This window comes from Pongo abelii, chromosome 1 (assembly GCF_028885655.2).
Source record: "Pongo abelii isolate AG06213 chromosome 1, NHGRI_mPonAbe1-v2.0_pri, whole genome shotgun sequence".
Lineage (NCBI taxonomy): Eukaryota > Metazoa > Chordata > Mammalia > Primates > Hominidae > Pongo > Pongo abelii.
This window is the reverse complement of record NC_071985.2, coordinates 162,950,607-162,962,114: the sequence shown is the minus strand read 5'-3', so window position 1 is coordinate 162,962,114 and position 11,508 is coordinate 162,950,607. Positions and strand designations below refer to the sequence as shown.

Below are 11,508 nucleotides of genomic sequence, written 5' to 3'. Positions count from 1 at the left end.
CAAGAACCTAACCCCTGTATTTTCCCCCCAGAAGCAATAGGTCAGTATTCACTAACTGGGTGTTCAGAGTGTCTATAGAACATAACTGCCACAAACAATAAGAATAAACTGTATTTGTCTCCTATAACTTAACTAATATGAGGTACTAGAGCAGATACCAGTGTTGCTCCAGTGAAGTAAAATATACCAAATCATTAATATGCAGTTTTCAGCAATAAAATTACTTCTGACACATTCTGCTTAACCACTTGGCTTTCTGTTGATACCTCAAACCTCCTTTATATTCACTTAATAAGCACTTACTGGGTGTTTACTATGTTTTAGGCACTGGGACAACTCTTTTCCAAAGAAAGACCCAAAAATTGTATAAATAAGTCCAAATGAAGCATGATGGGAAATCAGGGACTAATTCTGCTTGGAGGACAGGGAAGGCTTTCAAAGGTGACATTCAATAGGCCAATTATTGATGAAAACAGGGTAAAAGTACCTGATGCTGAGGGAACAGCAGATGTAAAGAGTGAGAAAGACTGTACTGGGCTCGAAATAGAATGGTGGTAATCTGCGATCAATTTCAAAAAAAAAAAAAAACAAAAAAAACCCTGTATTCAAAGCTAAGGAGTTAATATTTCCCTGACATTTTTATGCAGTAGAGATTCAGGTTATAAACATACACAGTGATAGCAAAGTGCCACTAGAAACAATTAGTTATTATATTCACACATATACCATATAAGCAAAACTAAAAATATACATTTGGTAAAATTCGAAAAACAGAATTGGGACTCTGGGTTTTGTTACTTGTTATTTTTAACAGGATATTAAATCTGTTACTTTAACTTCTTGCAAATTTATCTCAAAAAGAAAAACAAATCACTTCAACAAATCAATAAAATAAATGAAACAATGCAGTAGAATGGTGTAGTTACCTTAAGTTCACACAATTACCGAGCTCTGGTGGAATTTGTAAGAGGTCATTATTTTGAAGGTCCAACGTGGTCAGATTTTCCATCATCTTCATTTTCTGAGGGTCCACAGATCCAACCTGATTATTACTAATCAGAATTGTTTCAAGTGTGAAGATACGATAGAGAACTTCAGGTAGCATTTTAAACCTATTAATACATGAACAGAACACCTAAATATACTGGAATCAGACCAAAATCATTCCTTAAAACATATTATCTTAAATTTGACATGACAGTTTTTTCTTTAGTGTATGTTATTCTGTAATTGGCATTAAGTCCTGTATTTGAATTTTACAAAAAATAAAGAGAAAGGGCTAATTTTGAAAACCTTGAAATACATGTTAAACAGACAGACTTATAACAGTTACTATTTATTGCATAAAATCAGCAAAAGTTCAGAGTAAATTCTCCCATGTTTTTCTGTTCACATTCAAGAGGAAATCTTCTCTAAATGTTTCCATGTAGGTATTCTTCTTTTCACTTTTACTTCTTATGAAACATAATCACTCCCAATATATTAAGTAAAATTCGAGATTTATATTTTGCTTTGACTGAGGCTTCCAAAATGAGTACACTTTGGGTTCTTAAAAAGACAACAAATTAGCATAGACTGCTGGCTTTCATGTCCAAGCAACCCTGAAGATGCCATAAGATATGGGAAGGCTAATAGCTCTCAAAGCAATACTTGCAATTAACATAAAATGGCTGAGGACCCCGCAGGGCACAAAGGCTAGCACAGTTTTAGCATGAGGTAAACTGCAGCCTTGACTAGAAAATACAAGAATGGGTGGGAAGGAGAGCTTTGGCCTTTTCACTTCCGCATACCGCCCCCTTCCTTTGCTGCCTTGATGAAAAAAAGCAATAGTGAAGTGTAAACTCAAGGCAGTGCTGAAGTTCCAGTGAGACTAGAGAAGCAATAGCCAAGAGTACAGATCGACCAAATGACCCCTTTATAGGTTCTTCTCTTCCCTCCCTGCAACCCATGAACAAGATAATTACCTGATAACACGGAAGTTTAGGCTAGCTTTTGGCACTTCCCCAAAGACATTACTTGCAAGGCAACTGTTAGCTCAACTGACAACACAATATAAAACTGATAGGTCAATTCACAAGTAAAAATTAGGAGAGATCTGAGAAGTGCACATATTTTAAAATAATGACAATTAATGGTGCAATCTATATACTAGAAAGCACAAGTAATGGAGCAGACAGAAGAAAAATTAAAATGAGCAATATTTTAACATCACTATACATTAGCTTCCTCATCTATAAATGAGGAATAACAATAGTACTAAACATATACACTTGTTATAAGGATTAAATGAATATATTTGAAGACCTTAGGACATTATCTAGGTTACGTTAAATATTAGCTGCTAATATTTTATTTTTTAAATTTTATTTATTTTTTGAGACAGAGTCTTGCTCTGTCGCCCAGGCTGGAGTGCAGTGACGCAATCTTGGATCACTGCAACCTCTGCCTCCTGGGGTTCAAGCGATTCTCCTGCCTCAGCCTCCCGAGTAGCTGTGTTTACAGGCCACCACCATGCCTGGCTAATTTTTGTATTTTTAGTAGAGACGGAGTTTCACCATATCGGCCAGGCTGGTCTCAAACTCCTGACCTCAGGTGATCCGCCCACCTCGGCCTTCCAAAGCGCTGGGATTACAGGTGTCAGTCACTGCACCTGGCCAGTTATTCATATTTTAATTAAATTGTTTTTAGAATCCATTTTCATCATAAGAAAAAATGTGACATAGTTGTTAAGAGCCCAACTTCTGGAGCCAAACCACCTGGACTCAAATCTCAGCTGTATAATTTACTATTTATGCATACCTTAGATGAGTTATTCAGCTTCTAATCCTTGATTTTTAAATGAACACAGTAACAGAACCTACCATGTAGGGTTCTTGTAAGCATGAGCTATTACATGTAAAGTACTTAGTACAGCACCAGCAGAATAATAAGCTCCCAATAAATATTAGTTGCTCTTAATTATATGCAGTATCTTGATAGTGTTTGCAGAACAAAATCTAAGTTTCGTTGAGCATAAAAAGCTCAAGGTCTGGCTACTGCTTACTTGCCAAACTTTATCTGTTTCTTCTACTCCTCTACCTGCTTGCTTTATTGTCCAAAGCACATTGAACTTCTTGAAGTTTCCCAAGCACCCCATATGTTTCACATCTTTGTGCCTTGGCATATGCTATTAGCTCTAACTAGAATGCTCTCTACCTGAATGGCTGGCAAATGTCTATTTTTCAAACCTCAGTTTCAATGCTATCTCCTCTACCTTGAAGTAATCTCAGAAGACATTTTCCCCTGCACTATGCTTCCATTAGAGCAATTGTAATTATTTATTTTATTTGTCTTTCTAGGCTACAGGTTTCTCAAAATGGTAAAAAGGAATGAAAAATATGTTAGACATCAACTATGAGAACTCTAAGAAAATAATATTTTTAACTCTAAGAAGAACTAAGTGAAAATAAAATCTGGATATTGAAATAAAGTAGAAGGCGCCTTTTTGTTTATTTGGCTTTTGTTTTCTCCAATGAGAAAGATCTACATATTTCCACAGAATAACAATTAGAATTGTCTGTTCTCTTACCTATTAAAGGAAAGATTGATCGTTTGCAGTCTTACCAGTGATTCCATTTCTTCTGGCAAAGAATTTAAAAAATTGTTCCTAAATTGGAAATCAAAACAGAAGATTTACAAAGTTTGAAAAATTTTACAAGTTTAATTTATAATTAAAATGTTGAGCAGGAAAAAAAATACGTAGATCAGTTTGTCAATCCTTGATCTGACTTTATAAAGGCTGAGTTCTGAGAATTCTGAATCAGTCACCTACTGCAGTTATTCAGTTAGTATGCCAAGTCCTAATAATACCAATATGCAACCAATTGATAATGCAATGAATTCTTTACAGGTTTAATAGTGATTACAGGGTAAACTTTGTAAACTAATTAACTCCTTCAAAGTGGGGTCTTTAATATTTCCCCCATGTCTATAATACCACATAAATATTCCATTGGTGTTAATATATATGATACAGACATGAAATTCTACTCTAAGAGGAATTTAAAAATTATTTTAAAAATGAACCAGGAAGTTAAAAAGATTCTATTAAGAGATTTGGAGTTTTCTACTCCATAGGTATAAAGCAAATCTATTCCTACTCTAAGTTTAGAATTTAAATTTACACAATGACTATTTTTTTTTTAGCTCTTACAATGAAACATGGCAATAAACAAAATCTCATTTACTGTTGGAAAGATCTGGGAGCAATGTTAGAAGAAAAGTTAACAAAAAGGTAAAAGGATTTTAGAGCCAATATAACTACTAATAATGAAAATACCTGTGAGAAAATCATTCCCAACTAGATGACTACCTATTACAAATAAATACTTTTCTCTAACCTATTTCTTTGTGTTCAGAAGTCAAGCCTAATATGTGAAGTCATATTTTCTACAGTACAATCTATATTCTTTTTCTATATCTACATTCTCTGTACTTTTCTCCAGTTATTGTCTGCATTAAGTTGTGTTGAATAACCCACTCAGCTGGTTTTATACTATTTACTTTCAGAAAATAAACAATGTGAAGAAAATACTTTCCATGTCTTATTTGTAATTTTGCTTAGAATGGGTTAATATTTTCAGTAATTTTGTCTTATCACATAACTTGTAAATTGCTTACAAATTATAAATGTCTGATTACAGTATTTTTCCTAAATTCTTTCTTGGGTTTCCTAAACACTATTTTTGGATTCTCCTAAATTATTGTTAATAAATAAAGGCCAGTTTCCATACATACCTAGGAAAATATGAGGTAAAAAGAATAAGTTAGGCAAAACTCAAAGACAAGTTATAACTTTTTAAAAAGTCAAGCAATAGTATCAATAAATACCTGAGATCTAAAAAAGTCAATTTTTGAAGCACACATAACTCCAAAGATATAAAGGAAAGTTTATTAAAACTGAGATTGACATCAGAAACCATTTCCTTCAGTTCTACCATCCTGAAACAAAAATAATTTTAAAATGTTAGCACTTGAATTCACTGCCAGAACTTCAAAACTGTAAGCAGATCAAAGGAGGAAATTCCTATATTTAACTTCTGCTAATTATGACTTTTTGTACCTTTTACTTTTTCATAGGAACATTAATGAGTTTGGATATGTAACTAATAAAAATAATTTTTTAAAAAAGACTCACTCTTATCTGTCCAGAAGTTTCTATTTGGCTTTAGATATACATTAAAGTTTCACTTAAAAAACTATTTATTTTATATTTAAACCAACTATGGCACGAAGGAGAAAAATAAAATCTAGGAAATTTTTATACTTTATTCTGTTAATAACTTGAATCCATAAAACAAATTGTTAAACAGACATCCTGTAACATAGTAGTTTTCTACTACATAAGTGGTGTATTACCACTAAGGAGCTTTAGTTTAAAACTTAAAGAAGAAGAATTAAACATTTCTAAGTAAGCCTAATCAAGGTATATAGTTTTATTCCTGTTATTAATATGATTTACTAACAAATGAAAGTTGGCTGGGCACGGTGGCTCACACCTATAATCTCAGCACTTTAGGAGGCTGAGGCAGGTGGATTACTTGAGGTCAGGAGTTCAAGACCAGCCTGGCCAACATGGTGAAACTCCGCCTCTACTAAAAACACAACAAACTAGCCAGACATGGTGGCAGGCACCTGTAATCCCAGCTACTCGGGAGGCTGAGGCAAGAGAATTGCTTGAGCCTGGGAGGTGGAGGTTGTAGTGAACTGAGATCACGCCACTGCACTCCAGCCTGGGCAATAAGCAAAACTCTGTCTCAAAAAAAAAGACAACCAAATGAAAGTTAAATTACAACTTAGTCTATCTCATTAGCAAAGAAAAAAAAAAAGAAAGGATATAAAATGCTGTGCTGAAAAAGATGTAGTGAAAGAAAATGAGTTTCAATGTGTAACTGATAAAACTTGATAAAACTTTTTTTGATATATCAAGAGTCAAACTCTGACTTAATAATTTTTCTAGAAATCTGGCCTAGAGAAACAATATGTTTCCTTTATTGTCATAATCAACCTTATAGCATATAGTTAAATTACATTTTTAAAGTATGGCTTATAAACAGAAAAATACTTATGACAAATAAACCAGTCAAGATACAAATTATGGCCAAGAACATGGCTCACACCTATAATCCCAGCACTTTGGGAGGCCAAGGCAAGTGGATCAGTTGAGCTCAAGAGTTTGAGACCAGCCTGGGCAACATGGCAAAACCTGGTCTCTACAAAAATTAGCGGGGTGTGGTGGCATATGCCTGTAGTCCCAGCCACTAGGGAGGCTAAGGTGGGAGGACCACTTCAACCTGAGAGGTTAAGGCTGCACTGAGCCACGATTGTGCCAGTGAACTCCAGTAGGGGCAACAAGTGAGATCCTGTCTCAAAAAAAAAAAAAAAAAAAAAACACACAAATTGCATGTATAAGTCCAAATGGAGAATAGCTTGAAATAAAATATGCAGTATGCCACAAAGTTAAGAGTAAATCAGTGATGAAACTACAACTGATATATTCCTTTATTTATTCCAAAATTTTATGAATATGTATTATTTTTATAATCTTTGGTGAAAAGTATGAATTGTTAATTAAAATTTTTTTAAGACGGGAAAGTGGTTTGGGAACTTTCTAGAGAAAAGCATGGCTTTTTTAATGCAACATGTCCATGTAATAAGGCATGTCTTGACTATTTTCTTGACATTCTAAGTTGCTCAAAATGTGATCTAATAGCTGTGTCAACAGAATGACATTGTTTTGCAAAAGAAGAGCCAGATAGTGAGATAAAATGAGGCAGTAAATAATAAGTAATGTCTCTTAAGTATATCTTTATTCCCAATTAACTTATTTGATCCAGGATCCCCCCCAAAGCAAACCTGTCCTATCTGAGAGCAAATCTAAATGCTCAATTCTATCAAATATCCTCTCAGTCCTTTAAAATAAGAGAGAACCAGAAGATGGACTAGAGATCCCTTTTGCCATGGACTATCTTAAATTTGTCGTCTTTTAAGATCTACATTCCCATAAAAGAGGATACAAACAAATGGAAGAACATTCCATGCTCATGGGTAGGAAGAATCAATATCATGAAAATGGCCATCCTTCCCAAGGTAATTTACAGATTCAATGCCATCCCCATCAAGCTACCAATGACTTTCTTCACAGAATTGGAAAAAACTACTTTAAAGTTCATATGGAACCAAAAAAGAGCCCGCATCGCCAAGTCAATCCTAAGCCAAAAGAACAAAGCTGGAGGCATCACGCTACCTGACTTCAAACTATACTACAAGGCTACAGTAACCAAAACAGCATGGTACTGGTACCAAAACAGAGATATAGATCAATGGAACAGAACAGAGCCGTCAGAAATAATGCCACATATCTACAACCATCTGATCTTTGACAAACCTGAGAAAAACAAGAAATGGGGAAAGGATTCCCTATTTAATCAATGGTGCTGGGAAAACTGGCTAGCCATATGTAGAAAGCTGAAACTGGATCCCTTCCTTACACCTTATACAAAAATCAATTCAAGATGGATTAAAGACTTAAATGTTAGACCTAAAACCATAAAAACCCTAGAAGAAAACCTAGGCAATACCATTCAGGACATAGGCATGGGCAAGGACTTCATGTCTAAAACACCAAAAGCAATGGCAACAAAAGCCAAAATTGACAAATGGGATCTAATTAAACTAAAGAGCTTCTGCACAGCAAAGGAAACTACCATCAGAGTGAACAGGCAACCTACAAAATGGGAGAAAATTTTCGCAACCTACTCATCTGACAAAGGGCTAATATCCAGAATCTACAATGAACTCCAACAAATTTACAAGAAAAAAACAAACAACCCCATCAAAAAGTGGGCGAAGGACATGAACAGACACTTCTCAAAAGAAGACATTTATGCAGCCAAAAGACACATGAAAAAATGCTCACCATCACTGGCCATCAGAGAAATGCAAATCAAAACCACAATGAGATACCATCTCACACCAGTTAGAATGGCGATCATTAAAAAGTCAGGCAACAACAGGTGCTGGAGAGGATGTGGAGAAATAGGAACACTTTTACACTGTTGGTGGGACTGTAAACTAGTTCAACCCTTGTGGAAGTCAGTGTGGCGATTCCTCAGGGATCTAGAACTAGAAATTCCATTCGACCCAGCCATCCCATTACTGGGTATATACCCAAAGGACTATAAATCATGCTGCTATAAAGACACATGCACACGTATGTTTATTGCCGCATTATTCACAATAGCAAAGACTTGGAACCAACCCAAATGTCCAACAATGATAGACTGGATTAAGAAAATGTGGCACATCTACACCATGGAATACTATGCAGCCATAAGAAATGATGAGTTCACGTCCTTTGTAGGGACATGGATGAAATTGGAAATCATCATTCTCAGTAAACTATCGCAAGAACAAAAAACCAAACACCGCATATTCTCACTCATAGGTGGGAATTGAACAATGAGAACACATGGACACAGGAAGGGGAACATCACACTTCAGGGACTGTTGTGGGTTGGGGGGAGGGGGGAGGGATAACATTGGGAGATATACCTAATGCTAGATGACGAGTTGGTGGGTGCAGTGCACCAGCATGGCACATGTATACATATGTAACTTACTGCACATTGGGCACATGTACCATAAAACCTAAAGTATAATAATAATAATAATAATAATAATAATTACAATAAAAGAAAAAGAAAAAAAAAAAAAAAAAAAAAAAAAAAAAGATCTACATTCCCTAAACTATGCTCTGTGAAATAGAAAGCAAATTATAGTTTGTCTCACTTTTTAAAAGTTTTAAACATCTAAAAAAATTTTGATAGTCAGATGAAAGTCATTCAACTTTCTCAATTCATCACATCACTCTCCTTCCCGACATCACCTTTTTTTTTCCTTTTAAGTATTTATGTGCATAAAAGCATTAGGCTGTAGTTAAATGCTTTGTGTGGATTATGTCATTTAGTTTAAATCTTATAAACAGGCACTATTATTATCACTATTTCACAGGCGAGAAAACTAAGAACAGCTAGTTAACCTGTCCAAAAACTATACAGCAGGTCGGGGATATGGTATAAGCAATTGACTCTATTGCTCAAGTTCCTTATCAGTACCCTATCCTGTCTCACACTGGGTTGTTTTAATTGCTAGATTATCTGTCAGCTTTCTTTGGGTATATAGTTTACTGCTAGATAACAAATGTTTTTTAAAGTTCAACAATATACTAAATTAACTCTCGTAATCTAAAGATTTTGCTCTAATTAACAACAAAAAATGTATTTAACAGTACAATGTATAAAGCAAATGACTGCATGTGAAGAATCCTTTTCTAGGAGAAAAATATTAACAGGCTTCAGTTAATTTTGCTTTTCCTATCAGTGGAAAAATTAGTGGCTTGGCAATTCATTAACAGAAAGCCCCAAATGGAAATTCCTATTAATCCACATGGACCTGATATTAGACAGTCTCTTAACACTTTTCCCTAATATTTCATTATATGAGAATATATATATATATAATTCCCTATATTTCATTATATGGGGAAAAATAACTTAATGTTTTTAATAATTCTTATACCCATTTTCCAAGTTTAAATATAAAAGAAAAAGAAACAAATTTTTTTAAAACCTCTATACCTCTCAGAACAAATGATAAAATTGTGTCAGTAAATACTTAATGACATTTTGCTAAATCTCTCTAATATTAATAATGTAAACATTTTTACATATAGTTTTAAATTTAAAAACCAATAAAAATAATTTTGATTGCAACCAAGATGGAAAAACAACAGAATGAGTCACAACCTATAGACATGGCATCATAGTTCTTACCTTTTTGGAATTTCACATAGTTGATTCTTACTGAAGTTAATAGAAGTGATGATGTTGCTTTTTACTGCATCAAATACCTCATCAGGAATCAAAGTTGCTTGTTTATCACTAAATGAAAAATGGTTTTAAAAAAAGAACCATTCTTAGCAGTCCAAAAAGACATGATTATTACTCTTCATTTTTAAAGGTGTTTAAAGATTTTATGAAATTTTTCAAAGCCATTGATTATAAAATTTTGTAACAAACGCCACATAATCTACCAAGCCATAAAAGGTTCACTGTTAAGAATTCAGATAACATATTGTGTTATAACATATTGTGCTACATTTTCTGGGCATTCATATACTCAATGTGAATAAAAATAGATATTTATCTTCAGAGTCTAAGATATCTACAAGTCATATAGCAAATGGAGCCCATTCCTTTACCTCTGAGTAGAATTAAATCTATAATTTTAAAAGCTAGTTGTTGCCCTGTCTTAAAAATCTATAAGAGGAGTTTTCCATCAAATTTGTTTGGTTATACAATTTCTGCAAGATAACTTTTCAAAAAAGTTCAACATTATACTAAACTAACTAAAATTAGTTTAATTAGTTTAAAATTAGTTTAATTTTAGTTTAGTAACCTAGACCAATTTCTCTCTCCTTTAGTATGTGACAAGGTAGACAGAGCAGTGGACTGAGATTAAACTATTCCTATTTCTACCATTAATGAGCTTTATAACTTATCTCCCCTGAATCTCAGTTCTGTGACATTAGAATCTGAAGGACTATTTATTGTTATTTAGGCCACATGTTTTCAAATGTAAATATAAATAAATTTCCTCTTTATTAAAATTTTCAGTAAGGTTTTCAATAAAATATAAATTTAATCTTAAATGAAAATACAGTAGTTCCCCTTTATCCAGACCCCCCGGGGATGCCAGAATCTTCTGAGAGGACCGAATCCTATATAGTATATGCCATATTTTTTCAATCTGATAACAAGATAAGTGACTAAGGATGGGTAGCATATACAGCATGGATATGCTGACAAAGGGATGATTCATGTCCTGGGCAGGTCAGAGAGGGATGGCATAAAGTTCCATGATGCTACTCAGAATGTGCACAATTTAAAACTTATAAATTGTTTACATCTGGAATTTTCCATTTAATATTTTCGGACTGCACCTGATCACAAGTAACCCAAACTGCAGAAAGTGAAACTGTGGATAAGCGGGACTACTATATAGAACTCTAACATTTGCAGATTTAACTGTTTTTTTAATGTAATAATTAGCCATTATCCTTACATTCTTCTTTTAAAATTATTAGTGCTTAACACAATGTCATCCACCTACAAGAAACTTCAACAGAATGCCAAATGAATGACTATGAACAGAAAAACATTACATATAATGTATAATATGGAAGAATTGTATAAGAAACACATTGTAATACAAATATGTAAAAAGACAGTCTACATTTCACAGTTATTATGCCTTCTACTTCTGTTTTAGCATCCCATTTTCTTCTGTGTAGATGCAGCATTTTCGTCTCTTCAATCACAAATGCTCAAGTTCATGGGGAACTGATTCATGCTAGTCAGACTTAAAAGATTCATACTATTTAAAAATTTTAGTTGAAAGCATTTATGC

The 11,508-nt window shown here is 33.8% G+C and overlaps 1 protein-coding gene across 2 annotated transcripts in view; it reads right to left on the bottom strand.

Annotated features, from left to right (window-relative positions):
• LRRC40 (leucine rich repeat containing 40) overlaps positions 1–11,508 on the bottom strand; it is a 62,310-nt gene that overhangs the window by 2,755 nt on the left and 48,047 nt on the right. The window contains 4 exon segments of one of the 2 annotated variants that reach the window (NM_001131180.1): positions 927–1,112; positions 3,569–3,646; positions 4,870–4,980; positions 9,873–9,980. In NM_001131180.1, coding sequence (NP_001124652.1) covers positions 927–1,112; positions 3,569–3,646; positions 4,870–4,980; positions 9,873–9,980 — 483 coding nt within the window. 2 annotated transcript variants of the gene reach the window in all.